Consider the following 19,565-nt stretch of genomic DNA (forward strand, 5'->3'; position numbering starts at 1 on the left):
TTCCAGTCTATGGCTTGTCTTTCATTCTCCTGATAATGTCTTTTGTATAGTAGAAATTTTTAATTTAAAGAAGTCCAGCTTATCAATTATTTTGTTTGTGAGTTGTGCTTTTGGTATTGCATCTAGAAAGTCATTGACAAATTCAAAGTCATCTAGATTTTCTCCTATGTCATCTTCTAGGAGTTTTGTAGTTTTGCATTTTACACTTAGGTCTATGATTCATTTTGAGTCAGATGTTGTGAAGGCTGTAAAGTCTGTATCTAGATTCAGAATTGTGCATGTGGATGCCCAGGGATCCAGCACAATTTGCTGAGAAGACTGTGCTCTATTGTGTTGTCTTTGTTCCTTTGTCAAAGATCAGTTGACTATAAATTTGTTAAGGAAGAAGTTGTTAAACTTCTATCTCTCTAAACCTCCAGATTGAGACTCCAATAGAATTTATTGTTTTCTCTCTCTGACTCTTAAAATTAGACGACGTATTAAATATGTTTAATCAGCCAAACTATTCTGTGATAATTTGGTAATTATCTGCAAACATCTGCATAGAAACATCTGCAAAATTTGTTGCTTATTATAGAAACTTGAACTTTAATAAAGTGTATTAATATAATATAATTTACTTTCTTATGTAATAAAATTTCAACTTTTTGCCCCATTTTGTATAGAACATGATAAGTACCTCTGAAAAAAAATACTGGGAACATTATTACATAATTGTTTTGATTTCAGGCTGGACAGCAGCGTTGGTGGGAACAGGAGATTAAAATAAATGGAAATATTCAAAAGGGAGAATTAATTACGTATAACCTGACTGAGCTAATTAAACCAGAGGCTTATGAAGTCCGACTAACTCCTCTCACCAAATTTGGTGAAGGGGATTCAACAATTCGTGTCATCAAATACAGTGGTAAGTAGCCTTTTATTTAAAATTATTTATTTGCAGATCTGGAATATGTATATTGCACCTATTTACCAAATTTAGACACAAACTAAAATTTAGCATAATGACTTTCTGGGTCATCAGCCAAGTGACCAATAACAAAAACAAAAAACCACCCATGAAACTTAATCATCATTGGTAATATTTGATTATAAATGCAGAGATATAGAATAATGTTTTTTTTTAGCACTGAACCTATGTGATAATGTCAGCAATGTTCTGTTATTTTCTGTCCTATAATTTATGATGCAATATTTCTGCATTTTATTTTTTCAAATTATTAATGGCTTTAAAATTTATATCATTAAGAAGCTAGCAAATGTGATCAAAATGTTTTTTTAATTTTTTAAATTAATGGACTTCTTTTTTTTAGAGCAGTTTTAGGTTTACAGAAAATAGAGCAGAAAGTATAGAGAGCTCCCATATATGCCCTCTTCTCCCTCCCCCCAACCAAGTTCCCTCTATTATTAACATCTTAGGTTAGCATGGTACATTTGTTACAGCTGATTAACCAATATTGACACATTATTATTACAGTAAATAGTTTACATTAGGGTTTATTATTTGTGTCGTACAGTTATGTGGATTTTGACAAATGAATAATGTTATTTAGCCACCATTGCAGTATTGTACAGAATAGTTTCAGTGCCCTAAAACCCCCGTGCTCCACCTGTTCATCCCTCCCTCCCACTTCAACCCTGACAACCACTGATCTTTTTACCGTCTGGGGTTTTGCATTTTCCAGAATGTTATATATTGAGAGTCATACAGCATGCAGCCTTTTCAAGCTGGCTAATTAGCAATATGCGTTTAAGATTTTTCCAAGTCTTTTTGTGGCTTAATAGCTCATTTCTTTTTATTGCGGAATAATATCCCATTGTATAGATACATTACGGTTTGTTTATCCATTCACCTATTGAAGAACATCTTAGTTCATTTTTTTAGTCATTTCTTTCTTTTAGATTTCTAACGTTAAAATTATCTAAATGTGTATGTACATTTGTGTGTATGTTAGTGATAGTTTGCTTTTATAAACTACATGCATTTAATTTTTTTACTATTTAAATGTCCTACTTGAGCAAAAATAGAAACTAGTATAAACTTGTGAAAAAAATTAAAAGTTGATCAAAAACTTTATCTAAAAAATAGAAACAATGGCAATTAGATATGATATTATTTTAATGTATACTAAACAGATTAACATTTATCAATTGAAATTTATGTGCATTTTTTTGGTTGAAATTTATAATATTCAGTGACTAGCTCTAGAATTGTCAATGTTTTTTTCAGGGTTGAATGAATCACTGGCGATGTATTTATTTGTGTGATTACTTCAGTGGAATATTATTCTTTTTATCATTGATTATCAGGGTTGACTTAAAAAGATAATAGAACGTATTTTTTTTTTGCAGTTGAAGTTCTCCATGCTGTTTGGCATTAAGTCTATTTTTCCTACTTCAGAGGGAAATAGTGAATACTGTCAAAATTTACAAATGAAAATTATTAAAAACTCATTAGAGCTGCTCTTTCATATGAAACTACTTTTCTTTACCCTTTTCTCATCAGTCAGAATATATTGGGGATGATATATTGAATTTTCTTTAAAAAATTAAGATATATAATGTAGAGTGGACTATTTACAGAAGATCAAGGAATATAAAAGCATTATGATCACTGCACATCTTCTTGAATGTGTTCCTTTAGAAATATACCTTTTTTATATTAGTGATATATATTATGGAGAATAACAATTATTATTCTGTAATCACTTCTATGATTCCATTGGGCAGACAACTAGATAGCATCCGAGTATATTTTTCTAAAGTTTTAGTTTCGTAGGTTATAAATTATGAATTCTCTCCTCTTATCTAATGTTTATGCTTCCTGCCCCTAAGTTATAAAATCGTAGACTATTTAATATGGAGGCACATTAGACACTATGCATCAATAGCCATTCCTGTAAAAGATGAAGAAACTAGGACCCAGAAAATTTCCATATCCTGCAGACAAACAACTATGAAATGACAAACTATTGACGAATAGAACAAGGGCTCACTCCTCAATGACAGAGGACCTATACTTCTTTGCTAAGTTTACAAATTATTATGACTTTTCTTAGAGAGATATAGAAAAAAATCTTGATAAACTCAGTAATTATTGAAAAATCTAAGGCAACAAACTAAAATAAAAAATGTCTGGAAAAATAGATATTATGTTTAGTTTCAACTTTCTTTATCTTTACATTCTTAGGCATATTTATTAAAATCTTAAACATTTTAATTAAAAATTACTTTTATATAATATAGATTTGGGTAAAGTATACTTTAATGTTATATAGGCATTTATAAGAAATTAGACACAAAAGTTCCGTTGAAAGAAAAATAGACTTACCGCAATATTTAGAATTTAGAGTGGCAAATTTTCACAAGGTTAATTGTGCTATATATACTGAATTTGGTGACTAAAAATATTGTAGGAGAAGACAATTAAAGTTTAATCTGGTCAGAGGTTACTTGTAGATGTGACTTATTTCTTAGAACTAAACTATAATTCCAAGATGCTTACTTCTTTAAAAGATCATACATATAAAATTTTATAATTTCATATTATTTTAATTATAAAATAATTTTAATCTCTACTAATTAATTTAAAATTAAAATATATTGATATCTTGCAATAAAAAGAATTGTTATTTTTTCTCCACATCAGTGGAACTAGTAAATGAATACTCCCTTCTCTATGTTATTCATTTCGTAATTTGCGATGAGGAATGCAGAATCAGAAAAACAACTAGAGTAATGGAAATACTCTGTCTTCTGTATGTAGAAAAATAATTGAGTGAGAGACTAACTCACTTTGTTAAAGTTGATCTCAATGTACTAATTGTAGGGACAGTTATATATGAGCCTGCTTTGTGCATGTGTACGTGTTTTTGGCCATCCATCATTCTTTACTGGTAATGTCCAAGTTTAACAAAAATGGTTAATGGCAAACAGTAGGAATTAACAACAGAGGAGAGAACTTTCTGCAGGTTAGATGAACTGCCCATCATCAGCTTGGGAGACTACAATATTGCTTCCTTCTTCCAGAATGGAATTTTCTCTCAGTGATAATTGCCTAATCAATATATACAGACACTATTTTGTCTCTTAGGTTGGATATATTTTTGTTGTTGTTTCAGTAAAATATAAAGTATTCATTCCTCTTCAGGTAGAAATCAATTGGCACTTGTATTGCAAACAGAATTAGTTTTTTGAGATAAATGTTTCTTCTGGTGCACAAAAATGCAACTGTGTTGTTTATCATTTGAAAACCGTGTGTGCGTGTGCGTGTGCGTGTGTGTGTGTGTGAATGTAATTAAAGTAGCATTGAAGTAGCTATTTCTTTCAGGACACATATAATGACATGATAGGAGAACTGCTCTATTTTCATGTATTCCATGTTATTTTCACCAGAAGTAGATAACAGCGAAAAAAGTAAAGTGTAACCTCTGCTGGATGATCGTTTTCCGTGTTAAAACATCCAGATGACAGGTTGGCCTACTGTCAGTTCCATTTTGATTCTGGGTTTTGTTCAGCATTAGTTAAGATATGAAAGGTCAGAGACTCCGTTCCTTGGGAAATGAGCAAACCCCACGTGCTCTTTAGCATTGATCTTTTGGGTAGTCTGAGGCGGTTATTGCTGAGCTCCAAAGTAGATTCTATTCAATCCTCTAGAACAAATGGATTACAGATATAATTCTCTACTGCCACAATGGGGAAGATCTTAAGTTTTGGTAAAGAACTATGAGATACTGATTAGACTTTTATTTATAAAAGACATTCAAGCCACGCTAACATTATTTTTTTGCTTTTCTTGTAGCTCCTGTTAATCCTCATTTGAGTAAGTATATTTTCACTTTAAAAATGGCACTGTATTTCACAATTAAGAAAAATAGAAAATGCATAAACATACAAAGATTATGCAGCAACTGTTCATATTTGGTTTAAAATAGGATGGCTTAAAAACAGTAAAATTGGCATTAAATGTGAATTTTAAATTTCAAAGGATATAGATATAAAGATAAATTATTTAATATTTATAATTGATTTTTATAAGTTTTCCTAAATATGGAGCCATTTTCCCCAACCTGCTTCACATTTGTCATTCGTGTAACTGTGGGATTATTTATTTTTGTGTGTGTGGCATTGCATATCATTTTCATTGCTCTTACTTGTTTCTTTAGTTTTCATTCTTTGCTTTCTATGTTCCACTCATCAAGACTATAGTTACTTAGAAAGTTGGTATTTGAATGGTTTAATCAAGATTTTTTCATGGATCGCTCATCTATATCCCAATCATTTATGATGAAGGAGATAATCTGATCACCATCCTCTTGATAATATTTCACATTTAAATTAAGGATTCATTTTTGTCTCCTATTTTGTGCCTAGGAATATATTGTTCTTGGCTAATAAAAGAATGGAGAGCCACCTTTACACTTTTCCTCTCATCCATCCAGCGTTCTCCATTCCCTGTATGTAGTGAAGAAAACATCCACGTTTTTTTTCTCATTTTATCTTATTTCTTTTTCTACAATGGCATTTCACTGACTATATAACAAAGACCAAATTATAGAACCTCTGTTCTTGCTATATTTTCTACCAAAATCCTCTTTTACTCCACTTCTGCATATCGAAATTATAATACTGAATATTTTTTATAGATTTCTTTGTTTATATATTGCTTTCATGCATTAAAGTTCAATTAGTCATCACAATGGCCAGGGTATTGTTTCTTTTTAGTAACAACTATATTGATTATAGTTCCTTTGAAGATAAGTTCTCTGACTGCACTTTCAGTAAAAATATTTAAAGGGAGTGTCATGGAGAGATTAAAACTAGATACAGGAAAAAGTTGATGAATATTTCAATTCAAGGAAAAATTTTTGAACAGCTTCTCTCTACTGAACAAAATGCTTATATAAATATATAGTAGAGGGAGTGTTTGCTAACCAATTACTTCAATACAATTATAAAATAAGTAACATTAGTTTTATGGCAAATGAGAAAGTTTTACAGAAGAGGTGATACTTGAGCTGGGTCCTGAGAGTTGAGTAGAGGTCCCCTAGGTGAAAGAGGTGAGGAAAGGCATTGAAATGAAGGTCATGTTCAGATAATAATAGCAAACCTCAGTGTGTCTGGAGTACGATGTGCAAAAGTTACAGCAGCCTGAGTTGTGCCTTGAAGATGGACAACATTAATTGGAATTTGAACACTTCTTTTAAAAGCTTGAATCCTTTAGGTCATAGTTACCAACTTCTCTTCCTCAGCAAGCATTTTACAAAATGTAGTCAAACAATGGCTTGGATTTTCTATTTTTAAATAATTCCAAGCATGACCCTCTATTCCAGAGATTTCCACTGGCTGTGTACTTTTTGATATCTTAATGAGTATTTAATATTGTAGAAGATGAGAGTTGTTTAGAATAAATACTTTTTAGTAACCATCACATAGTGATTTCTCTAAGTTATCAAGAGTAACTATTTTTATGTTATTGACATTTACATACATTTTCCCCTTATTAATTGATTTCTTTAACCTTGTTATTGCCTCCATGTCCCAAACACATATAAGAACAATGCTTTAGCAACAAAGCCATTCATTAAAGATTCAAGTTCTTAATAAACTAGCCAGACATTATTCAATAAGAGAGGAAAATAGGCTAACATGTAAAAGAAGGTCATGTTTTGTTTAGATTTTTGCTATGGAAAGTTAATTTTCTTTTTCTCAGACTACTTATACCTGAGATCTTCTTAAATGCTATAATGTTTTTAATTTTTGTCATTTATTTTCAAGATATAATTTACATAAGGTAAAATTCACCCCTTTTTATATACACATCTGTAAGAAGTGTTGACCAATTCATACAGTCATATAACCATCACCACAAAGTTCCATCACCCGTAAAATTGTCCAAAGCTGCTTTGTGGTTAAACCTCCCTGCACCCCAGCCCCTGGAAAACTTGTTTTCTGGTATTATAATTTTGCTATAATATTTCAATTAGTTGCAGTATACTTACTGTTTATTCTCCACGTTTCATTAAAACATATCTTCCCACTAATGATATTGTTAATGAAGTTGAGGAGAAAGTGAAAGTTAAGCAGTTCAGGAAAAAAAATCTAAATGAAGGAAAAAATGTAATTAAAAAGATTAAGTACTTCTGCTATGATTCTGAGTTATTTCTCAAAATGAAGAAAATACTGCCAAATCTTACTTCTTATGTATTACTTATAATTATGTGTAATGAATTCTTATAATACCATTTAGCAGTATTTCTTCCAAAAAAAGATTATTGCCATGATAATAAAGTTTGAAAATCTTTTGAATATATGTTGGCTTAATTATAAATTATAGTTTGTCTGAAACATCTTCTAAATAGAAAAAAATGATTGTAAGAACATATTTGAATATATATCATATTTAATATGATAATAAATGTCATATGAGACTTTATATATTGGCAACAAATCAAACTAATCTAAATGATCTGTTGCACTTTATCAAATTCTATAGTCCTAAAATGAATTTATCCTAAAGATCCACTTCCAAAATATTTATATAGAGTAAGTCCATGAAATTTTGTCATAGTCTGATTCTTCATTGGGCTCAAAAAACTTATTTCTTGGGCCGGCCCCTTGGCTTAGTAGTTAAGTGGGTGTGCTCCGCTACTGGCGGCCCAGGTTGGGATCCGGGACGTGCACCGACTCACTGCTTCTCCGGCCATGCTGAGGCCGCGTCCCACATACAGCAGCTAGAAGGATGTGCAACTATGACATACAACTATCTACTGCGGCTTTGGGACAAAAAAAAGAAGGAGGATTGGCAGTAGATGTTAGCTCAGAGCCGGTCTTCCTCACCAAAAAGAGGAGGATTAGCACGGATGTTAGCTCAGGGCTGATCTTCCTCACAAAAAAAAAAAAAAACACAACAACAAAAAACTTATTTCTTAAATTTAAAAGAGAAAGGCCTTCTATTTATAGTTTTAAAAAAAATCTTTTGATGAAATTTTTAACTGGAAGGAGAGTTGGTTGGTTGTCAAGAGAACCATATGCTGCAGGCTCCAGTGAGCACAAGGGTACTCCCTTCTTCTTCTGGTACCCTGCGTCTTTCCTTAGGAAGGGTATCCTGACATTTAGCCTGTGATTGGATCGTATTAATTGAAAGGAAAAAAGAAAAAAATTGAAATGGATTGAAATGAGTTCTGGGGTCTCTCAAGCATCTCAGCATTGGAGTTGGAATTTTCAACTGTAAGGAGATTTCAAATTTTTTGAAAAGCGTGTTTGGTCTGATTCAGGTTTTGAAGTCTGTAAAATTTTTAAAATTACTTTTGGACTCCTTTTGCTTTATATTAGATATTATGAGTACAAGATGGTGTATATATATATGAAATATGTATACGTAATATATATATACACATACACATATATAATGTATATATACATGAATATATATACATGAAAACCTCCATTATCTCTAGGAAACCACTTAAAACTAAAAAGAAGATTTACCATAATAACCTACTCTAAAATATCAGTCCAAAGTTAGAACTAATCAATTCTGTAAAGTGGTGTGATACAAAATCAACAAAGAAAAACAGTGGTATTTCTATACAGTAACAATGAACTATCTGAAAAGGAAGTTAAGAAAACAATCCCATTCATGATAGCAACAAAAAGAATTAAATACTTAGGAATAAACTTAACCAAAGAAGTGAAAGACTTGTACACTGAAAATTATAACAGATTGTTGAAGGAAATCGAAGAAGACACAGATAAATGGAAAGACATTCTGTGTTCATGGATTGAAAGAATTAGTATTGTTAAAATGTCCAAAGTGATCTACAGATTCAATGCAATCTCTATCAAAATATCAATGGCATTCTTTACAGAAACTAAAAAAAAATAAAAACAATTCTAAAAGTCTTTATGGAACCACAAAAGATCCCAAATAGCCACGCAGTTCTAAGCAAGAACAACAAAGCGAGAAGCATCACATTTTCTTTTTTTTTGTTTGTTTTTTTTGTGAGGAAGGTCAGCCCTGAGCTAACATCCGTGCTAATCGTCCTGTTTTTGCTGAGGAAGACCGGCTCTGAGCTAACATCTATTGCCAATCCTCCTCCTTTTTTTTTTTCCCCAAAGCCCCAGTACATAGTTGTATGTCATAGTTGCACATCCTTCTAGTTGCTGTAGGTGGGACGCGGCCTCAGCATGGCTGGAGAAGCGGTGCGTCAGTGCGCGCCCGGGATCCGAACCCAGGCACCGGTAGCGGAGCGCGCGCACTTAACTGCTAAGCCACGGGGTCGGACCCCGCATTTTGTGATTTTAAAATATGTTACAAAGGTGCAGTAATCAAAAGAGTATGGTAATAGCATAAAAACCAACATTTAGACCAGTGGAACAGAATAGAGAGCCCAGAGATAAATCCATGAATTTACAGTCAACTGATTTTCAACAAGGGTGCGGAGAACACACAATGAGAAAAGGATGGTCTCTTCAATTAACCATTGTACACAGTTGGCAGGAATCTAAATTGGCATGGCCGTTAGAGAAAACAGTATGGAGATTTCTTAAAAAATTAAAAATAGAACTACCATATGATCCAGCAATCCCACTTCTGGGTGTACATCCAAAGGAAATGAAATCTTAGTCTTAAAGAGATATCTGTAATGCCAAGTTCATTGCAGCATTATTCACTATAGCCAAGACATGGAAACAATCTAAATGTCCACTGATGGATGAATGCATAAAGAAATGCGGTATATACATACAATGGAATATTATTCAGCTTTAAAATAGAAGGTTATCCTGCCATATGAGACAACATGAATGAACCTGGTTCATAATGCTAAGTGAAATAAGCCAGACACGGAAGGACAAATACTGCATGATCTCAGTCATATGTGTAATCTAAACAGTCAAACCCAGAAGCAGAGAATAGAATGGTGGTTGCCAGGAGTGAGAGGGAGGAAGAATGAGGAGATGTTGGTCAAAGGGTATAAACTTCCAGTTATGCAAGATGAGTCAGTTCTGGAGATCTAACATACAGCATGGTGACTATACTTAACAATACTGTATTGTATGCTTGAAATTTGCCAAGAGGATAGATGTTAAGCACTCTCACCACAAAAAAAAAAGATAATAGTAACTATGTGATATGTGAAGTGATGCATATATTAATTCGCTTCATTGTGGTGATCATTTCAAAATGTATGTATACATCAAAACATCAAGTTGTAAACCTTAAATATATAATCAATTTTTATTTGTCAATTTTGTCTCAGTAAAGCAGAAAAAATAAAATAAAAAATACATAAAGAAAGTAGGCGGGTACAAGAGGGTCTATGGGCTAGAGGACCAGTGAGCATCAGGCTGCTTATCCCTGAATTTTGTTTCTTTCTTTACCATATTGGGAAGGATTCAGGGAAATAAAGTAAAATTTTAGAGATACTATAATGCAGAATATTTCAAATATATTTATTTATTTCTATGTAGCCCCTGAAACACTGACAAAATCATGTTGTAACTAGAAAGCTAGTGAAAAATTCAAGACCAAGTCAATCTTAACTTCCATATCTTTGTGAAAATCCTGGACTTTATTATTTCCTATTTTATGAGATATTTTAATATTTAATATTACATTGATTTTTGGTAAGTTTTTGCAGATCAGTGCATTTTCATTATCTATCCAGATATTCTTTATTTCAATAAACTTTTTTATGATTACACTTTTTTGCATATATTTATAATTACCTCATATAAAGTGACTGAATAATCATAAAATTATTATTGTCTTAAGTAGCATTTTTTTTCCATTTTATCTGCCAACTTTTAATAAAATCTCTCCAGTGATGGGTTTCTTCACTGTAAAGATACATGTCGCAGAAATGGTGAAGAACTGTTGAGATTACTTGTGTTTTTGTCCAATGTGAATTATTGTAGTCATATCTTTTTCAAATTATTGTAAACAACTTAATGTAATATATAAATTTGACCAAATTATGAAAGATTTTAGGCATATCTAAAATTATAGGTATATCTTAGGTTTTCATAAGCAGTATTAGTGCTTAATTTTACTAAGAAAGACTTAAATATTCAAGTTTTAAAAACTCGTTCATTTTTGAAGGCAAGTTTTTGGCTCTTTTTAAACAAGTTTAAACTAAATTACACAAAAGATATGGTTCAATGGTGTAATAAAAATTCATTATCCATACTTCCACATAGCATATAAAAAGTAAGATTTGGCAGCAGATCTATAAACTGAAATCCTCATTCTTTACATTTGTTTTTTGACGTTTTACTTGTCTATATATGCTACATAATTAAACAACTGAAAACATTTAAAATCAAACATTGCCTTATCATGACTCCAAAGCAGCAATGAAAGGAATCTCAGATTGTGCCTAAAGGACGCTTAAAGAAATCTCTCCATGCATGGAACTGCCCTGCCAAGACCAGCGTTAGATCTTCAGTTGATAGCATCAAGAGGTTGTGTCTCATTCAGTACGAAACTCGTTGCATAAATATGCACTAGTAAATATTATATGTGGAATATTGTTTATCCAGAAATTTACTGACTTAGAGTCCCCTAAAGGCTATATTCCCTGTAAACATTCCTGCTCAGAATATAGAACATAACTAAACACAAAGAGAGGCAGTGATTTTTTAATCTGAAAACAAAACAAAAACTTACTACTTAAAGGAAGGGAAAACCTTCTGTTTTATTTTTATTTGTAAATGCCAATGGTTTTCTCTCTTCCTCCCTCCATCCCTCCCTTCTTTCCTTCTTTTCTCTTTCTGTTTTTTATTGTGATAAGAACACTTAACATGAGACCTACCTTCTTAACACATTTTTAGGTGTACAATACACTATTGTTAACTACAGGTACAGTGTTGTACAGCAGGTCTCCAGAACTGCTGGAGTTCTGCTGGAGTTTTGTCTTGCATAATTGTAGGTTTATATCCTTTAACCAGCATCTCCCCACTTCCCTCTCCCCACAGCCCCTGACAACCACCATTCTACTCTCTGCTTCTCTGTGTTTGGATATTTTAGATGCCTCATATGTGGGTAATCGTGCCATATTTGTCCTTCTATGACTGGCTTATTTGACTTAGTATAACATCCTCCAGGTTCATCAGCATTGTCACATATGGCAGGATTTTCTTTTTTAAGGCTGAATAATATTTCATTGTATGTATATACCGCATTTTATTTATCCCTTTATCTATTAATGGACATTTAGGTTGTTTCTATATCTAAGCTATTGTGACTAATGCTGCAATGAACATGGGAGTGCTAATATCTCTTTGAGATAATGGTTCAATTCTTTTGGATAAATACCCAGAAGTGGAATTGCTGGATCATATGGTAGTTCTATTTTTTTGTGTGTGAGGAGATCAGCCCTGGGCTAACATCTGCCAATCCTCCTCTTTTTTTTTGCTGAGGAAGACTGGCCCTGGGCTAACATCCGTGCCTATCTTCTTCCACTTTATATGGGATGCCGCCACTGCATGACTTGCCAAGCAGTGCGTCAGTGCGCGCCTGGGATCTGAACCAGCGAACCCCGGGCCACCAAAGCAGAGCGCGCGCACTTAACGCTTGCGCCACCGGGCTGGCTCCTGGTAGTTCTATTTTTAATTTTTGAGGACCCTCCATAATGTTTTCCTTGGTGGCTGCACCATTTTACATTCCCACCAACAGAGCACAAGGATTCCAGTTTCTCCACATCCTCAGCAACACTTGTTATTTTTTGTTTTTTGATAATAGCCATCCTAGCAGATATGAAGTGATATCTCATTGTGGTTTTGATTTGCATTTCCCTGATAATTAGTGATGTTGAGTACATTTTCATGTATCTGTATGTATTCTTGGGGAAATGTCTATTCAAATCCTTTGCCCATTTTTCAATCAGATTGTTTTTTTTTTTGCTTTGAGTTGTAGGAATTCCTTATGTATTTTGGGTATTAACCTTTTAGCAGATACGTGGTTTGCAAATATTTTTTCCCATTCTGTAGTTTGCCTTTTCACCCTGTCAATTGTTTCCTTTGCTGTGCAACAGCTTTTTAGTGTGATGTAGTTCCACTTGTCTACTTTTGCTTTTGTTGCTTATAGTTTTGGTGTCATATACAAAAAATCATTGCCAGGACCAATGTTGTGAAGCTCTTCCCTGTGTTTTATTCTGGCAGTTTTATAGTTTCAGGTATTACATTTAAGTCTTTAATCCATTTTGAATTTATTTTTATGTATTGTGTAAGATAAGGGTCCACTTTCATTCTCTTGCATGTGAATATCTAGTTTCCCCAGCACCATTTGTTGAAGAGATTTTTCTTTCCCCATTGTGTGTTTTTGGCTCCTTTGTCAAAGTCACTTCACTGTATATATGGGAAATTATTTCTAGGGTCTCTATTCTGTCCCATTTGTCTGCATGTTTTTATGCCAAGACCATGCTCTTTTTTTCTTTTTTTTAAATAAAAATTGTGTATATATAAGATGTACAATATGATTATTTAATATATATATATGTATATACACATAGTGAAATGATTACTACAATCAAGCTAATTAACCTGTCATCTCTACACAAAGGTACCATTTTTGTGTGTGTGATGTGAGGACCTGAAATATACTCTTAGCAAATTTACAGTACTCAATACAGTATTATTAACTACAGTCATCATCTCTAGATGTATTCATCCTACAGAACTGCAACATTGTACCCTTTGCCAGCATCTTCCCCTTTCCCCACCTACCTGCCCTAATAGAATAACCACTATTCTACTCTCTGCTTCTAGGTGTTTGACTTGTTCTAGATTCCACATGTAAATGATATCATGCCGTTTTTTTCTTTCTGTGTCTGCCTTATTTCACTTAGTATAATGTCCTCCAGGTTTATCCATGTTGTTGCAAATGGCAGGATAACCTTCATTTTTAACGCTTAATAATATCCTATCGTATATATCTGCCACAATTTATTTATCTATTTATCCATCAATGGACATTTAGATTGTTTCCACGTCTTGGTTATTGTAACTAATACTTCAATAAACATGAGAGTGCACATATCTTTTCGAAGTACTGACTTCATTTCTTTTGGGTATATATTCATAAGAGGATAGCTGGGTCATGTGGTAGTTCTATATTTAGATTTTTGAGGAACCTCCATACCATTTTCCACAATAGCTGTACTAATTTACATTCCCACCAACAGTGTATAAGTACCATACGCCTTTGATTACTATAGCTTTGTAATATATTTTAAAATCAGTAAGTGTGATGCCGCCAGTTTTATTCTTCTTGCTTATAACTGTGTTGGCCATTCAAGGTCTTTTGTAGTTCCATATGAATTTTAGGAATTTTTTTCTGCTTCTATAAAAAAGATACCATTGGTATTTTCAAAGGGATTGCATTGAATCTATAGATCACTTTGGGTAGGATGGACATTTTAACAATGTTAATTCTTTCAGTCCAAGAACACATGATACCTTTCCATTTATTTGTGTCTTTAACTTCTTTCATTAATTTTTTGTAGTTTTCAGTGTACAAATCTTTCATTTCTTTGGTTAAGTTTATTCCTAAGTGTTTTATTTTTTTGATGCTATTGTAAATGAGATAGTTTTCTTAATTCCCTTTTTGGATAGTTCAGTGTTAGTATATAGAAACACACCGATTAATTCAGGGACATGATCTCAACTTCAAGGACTCCACTCCCAAGAATATCTCATAAGTCTAACCCGTTTCAGGGGGAGAAAAGACAAATGAGAGTCTCTGTTCTTTAGATGTTTTTATCTCTATGAATTGCAGGACATCTGTTCTCAGTTTTAATTTTATTATTTTCTAGCTGACTTAGCCAAAGATTTCCCCTCTGTGAGCCTCATGAGTTAGTATTATTGTGATTTAAAAGAGTTGTTCTGAGTTTGAATGAAATAATACAAACTGTTAATTTTTCTCAAGTAAGTATACTTTTAATTTTTTGTCTAGTGGACATTATCATATCCTTTTTTTTAATCCTATATTTCAAGCAGGGTATATTCCAGTGAGAAAACCCTTTGATACCTAGAAACATTACTGCCACCCTCTTTTCAGAGACAGTTGGAGAAAGCTCCCTCTGGACTGGTTGTTGGGTCTGAACTCAGCATATGGCAAGCATCCAAGCAATCTCAGTCCTTTCGCAGGGTCTTCATAAATTACTTCATTTCTAGTGAATTTCAAGAATTTGGCAAATCCACATTCGAATGAAATATAACTACTTTTTAAAATAATTTGCCATCGTCTTCCCCTAAGTAACTTTCATTTGCGCAAATGGGTAGACGTGAAAACATCTCCAACGTGGTATGAAAATTTATAACCTCCAAGTGACAGCTTTAAGGTGCTGTCAGGTAAAGTAATAAAGATCATTTTCTGATTGACAGCGTTGTTTAGATTTTTCCTCTACTTTAAAAATGAAAGTTGGGAAACTTCTTCAGCCATAATTCAAGTGTGAATTATATTGTTTAATTTCAGTTATCTGGATATTTCAGAGAAAAATCGTTTGGGTTTAAATTACTAAATAAGAGACTGATTTATATATCAAGACTATTTTTCCTTTTCTTTAAAGTTGAAATAGTTTTACGTTTAGTTGCAATCATGTGGAGTATTATGGCTCTGGCGCCATTATTGCAATCTTGCGTTACTATTGCTGTAAAATGTTTTAAATTTTTCTTATAAGAATATTGCAATGTTTGTATTAACTTAATTAATATTAATCACTTTAATTCAAATTTGTTAATAGGAGAATTTCACTGTGGATTTGAAGACGGTAACATTTGTTTGTTCACCCAAGATGATACAGATAATTTTGACTGGACAAAGCAAAGCACTGCAACAAGAAATACGAAATACACTCCAAACACAGGACCTAATGCTGATCGTAGTGGCTCCAAAGAAGGTACGGGGGTATGATACATTGTGTTCGTAACAATCATTCCCCAGCCTTGGGATTCGAGAGATGCCAGTTATGTGAAATACAAGAGAATACTTAGCTATCGATTTGAAGATTATGGAATAAAACATTAAATTTTTTATGTACAGCATCAGTAATGCAGATATTTCCAAAGTTTGTAGACATTAATTTTCTCTCAGAGATTAGGATTATTTTTTTGATAATTCAATTCTAAAATTCCAATTTTGTCTCAAGTTTTTATATATTATAAACAGTTTTATCTTTAGTTATGTAATCATTTGTTGTTTATATTGTTATGCATGTACAGATTTTGTAAATGAAATGCAAATCCTCCTGTCAATTTTTACTTCATATGAAAACTCTAAAACTTCTCAATAATTTCAAATTTCATGTTACCTAATAAAATCGTGTTTAAACATTTTATTTTGTCTTTTTAAAGGTTTTTATATGTACATTGAGACATCTCGACCCAGATTGGAAGGCGAAAAGGCTCGACTCCTCAGCCCTGTTTTCAGCATAGCTCCTAAAAACCCTTATGGACCCACGAATACTGCATATTGTTTCAGCTTCTTTTATCACATGTATGGACAACATATAGGTGAGATGGCAACAATTACTATGTTTCTTCTGAAGTAAATAATAACTAAAGAGAAAGAAGTTGATAAACACACAGCATGAAATCAATTTTAAAGTATATCATCCTTGACTTTTAAATGACTTACCTGCAAATTGCAAAATATGATGCTAAGAATGTTCCCTCACCATGTCCTAATTTACAAAATTTAGATAATAATTTGAAATTTTGGAGCATTACCTACCTCCTCTGGAATTCTAATTCAGGCAGCCCGTCAGTGGGTTAAATTTTTTGTGAGATCTTGTGAAGTTAATTCCAATATAATTTGGGCTGCTTCTTCCCAAAGAAATTTTCTTGAATAATGTATATTAATGATCATGAAAAGGAGAATTGTCAGATTTGGAGGACAAGTACTTTTAGCACCATCTCCACATTTGGAATATTGTTGTTATATTTTCTTGTTTAGAAAGTGTGCCTAACACACCTAGTAGATTTAAGAACATCCTCGGTCCTGAAGAACATACAAAGACGAAGACGCTCCCTGCCCTTAGAGACCTTACACAGTAATGAAGGCTGAGATGAGCAAATACACAATCATGCTAGGTAGAATACCATATAACCTTGAGAAAGGACCTAGCAAAACTAGTCTTATGGGTCTATAATTCTTTATGTGCAATTCTAAAATCAAAACAACTGAATACAAATTTTTTTAATTTAATTATTTGGCAGCACGTGCTAACTGATCTACACATGTTAGAATGTGTGACTTGAACTGATATGAGGCTATTTATAGTCTTATTTATCCAAATGAGTGTGAGCATTTGTACTCTTCGCAGCAAAAATATCACTCAATTTAATTATGAGATTCTGCTCCAGATCCTTCTGGGGATGTCACATAATGTATAAGATATGCACTCTTTTAACTTTCTAGAATAAGACAAAATTCTGAATGGCCCAGCATGACTAGCCCCGCAGAGCTTGGACAAGGCATTGTGGGTCTGTATCTAGCTGGAAATAAGGTAGTGCTTCAGGACAAAGGAAAACGTTTTTCTACAAAGGAAGGGTACATTTTCAATAGACAGAGATGAACACAGAAAGATTAAGGCCCTGGTCATGAGAAAGTAAAATGCAGGAAGTTAGGATGACATCAAATGTCTTGATATAAATTAATAAAACTAAAGATATAAATAGATATTTATATAAACCAATAAAATTGTGCACATGATATATGCCAACTACTGTACTATTTAAGTGAAGTAATCCTCATAATAAGTTTATGAAAATGAGCATCACTACAGTGATGGGAAAACTTTACAGTGGGGAAAACTGAACCTCAGAGAGTTTGTATGAATTGCAAGTAACTGGTTATGCTGGGATTCAAACTTATAGCCACACTATTAACCAGTATTCTTCACAGTGGAGCAACAGGTGACAAGCCTGGAAGGATAGCTCTGTGCGTTAAAAGTGTCCTCAACATGAAGTCAGGAAACCTGGGCTGCAACTGGGCTCTAGCATTCAGCCATTGTAAGAATTTAGAGATGTCACTTAAAATGTCTAGATCTTGGTCTCTTCCTCTGTAAAATGAGATTAATAATTCCTATTTCAGAAATTTGTATTTCAAGTTAAATGAGACAACATTTATAAAATCTATCAGATGGTAGACACTCATCTTCTTAAGTTACTTAGAATCTCAAATAGCAGCAGTAACAGCAATAATCAAGTCATAGCTAATGTTTATGGAGTACTCATCATGGACCAGGACACTACTCCTAACACGTCATAGATTGTTCCTCTTAATTTTCACAATAAACATTTGTGCTCATTAAAATCATTATCCTGTTTCATAGATAAGGAAACTGAAATACAGAGAATTTTAATTACCATGCCGTCGTATCATAGCTGATAAGCAGTGAAGCCAAAATACCAATCTGGGAAGCTGGACGCGGTGTCTGCTGCTTCACTACTCTGCAGAGAGAATCAGTGGAATGTCATCAAGGCTTAGCTACTTGAGTAGTTCAGGGGGAGTTAGTACAGATTTTGTGCAGACAACAAGCATGATGAGATCTTTGATTTGGGAAAATAAATCCTATAGGAGTGGGCGAAATAGTGGAGAAAAAGAATATAAACTAGAAAAGCAGTTGGAAAGCTATGAGAGTAGTCAGGGCCTCACTACAGCCTAAAATTTGAAAGGAAATCAATCTCCACACAATTGCTAACCATCTGATTTGTTGTAAGATCACTATCTTATTACAAAAGTGGAATTAGCTCAACTCCAATTCTTCCCTTTAGTGGATCATGTATGTTTGACTTGCTCTCTATTTTGAATATATTTCAGGGACTGTCTTTCTCTTCTTCCAGTTTACCCTAGAACAGGGAAATTTTTAATTGGTTTTTAAATAAATAATTCTAAGATCAATAATTTGAATTACTTTAATGAGTAAAATATATATCTACCTTATTTATGAGCCTGGCTCCCTTAGATCTCTCTCTCAAAATTTCTGCATGTTTATGCTGAGTCCCAAGATAATTTTAATGTACTTTTATCTGGACAATTGTTATTCACATCCTCTTTATTGTCAGTGGATGTCCAGTTGACTTCTGCTATTTTATTCTGATTATTTCAGAGAAGGCAGTTTTGCATTTCTTCCACGTTCTCAAACGTTTACCACATTGATTCCGGTGCCATTTCTCAGCTTCATCAGATGGCTGAAGGTTGTAGGCATCAGGTCTGTTACCTGGGTCCCTCTCAGCAGGGCACAATCATGCTGAACTAAAATCTAGGCAGAAGTATCTGTTCCAGACATTGACTAATCAATTAGGACTAGATGAGCTGCCTTGTTAGGGAGATGCTGCCTGTGGCTGAAACCTTCCCTCTTCGCAAATATTATTCTAAGACACTCATTCATCTGTAAACCTGGGGGGCATTTATACTCACTAGTTTTACAAATTACATTCTCAGTTTTATTCATTCTTTTAGAAATCCAAATTCAAAAATGATTTGTCCTGGGTTTCTAATAGCTTAATTGCAGTTATTATTCTTGAGTAGCCATAAATAATCTTTTCTGTTTTAACTG

General features: G+C 33.1%; 1 protein-coding gene across 1 annotated transcript in view; it reads left to right on the forward strand.

The window, feature by feature from the left end:
• MDGA2 (MAM domain containing glycosylphosphatidylinositol anchor 2) overlaps positions 1-19,565 on the forward strand; it is a 786,958-nt gene that overhangs the window by 735,867 nt on the left and 31,526 nt on the right. Inside the window, exons 11-14 of the mRNA XM_058540638.1 lie at positions 730-907; positions 4,802-4,822; positions 15,747-15,902; positions 16,357-16,515. Of these exons, the coding sequence (XP_058396621.1) occupies positions 730-907; positions 4,802-4,822; positions 15,747-15,902; positions 16,357-16,515 (514 nt within the window). The remainder of the gene's footprint in view (positions 1-729; positions 908-4,801; positions 4,823-15,746; positions 15,903-16,356; positions 16,516-19,565) is intronic.

This window comes from Diceros bicornis, chromosome 5 (assembly GCF_020826845.1).
Source record: "Diceros bicornis minor isolate mBicDic1 chromosome 5, mDicBic1.mat.cur, whole genome shotgun sequence".
Lineage (NCBI taxonomy): Eukaryota > Metazoa > Chordata > Mammalia > Perissodactyla > Rhinocerotidae > Diceros > Diceros bicornis.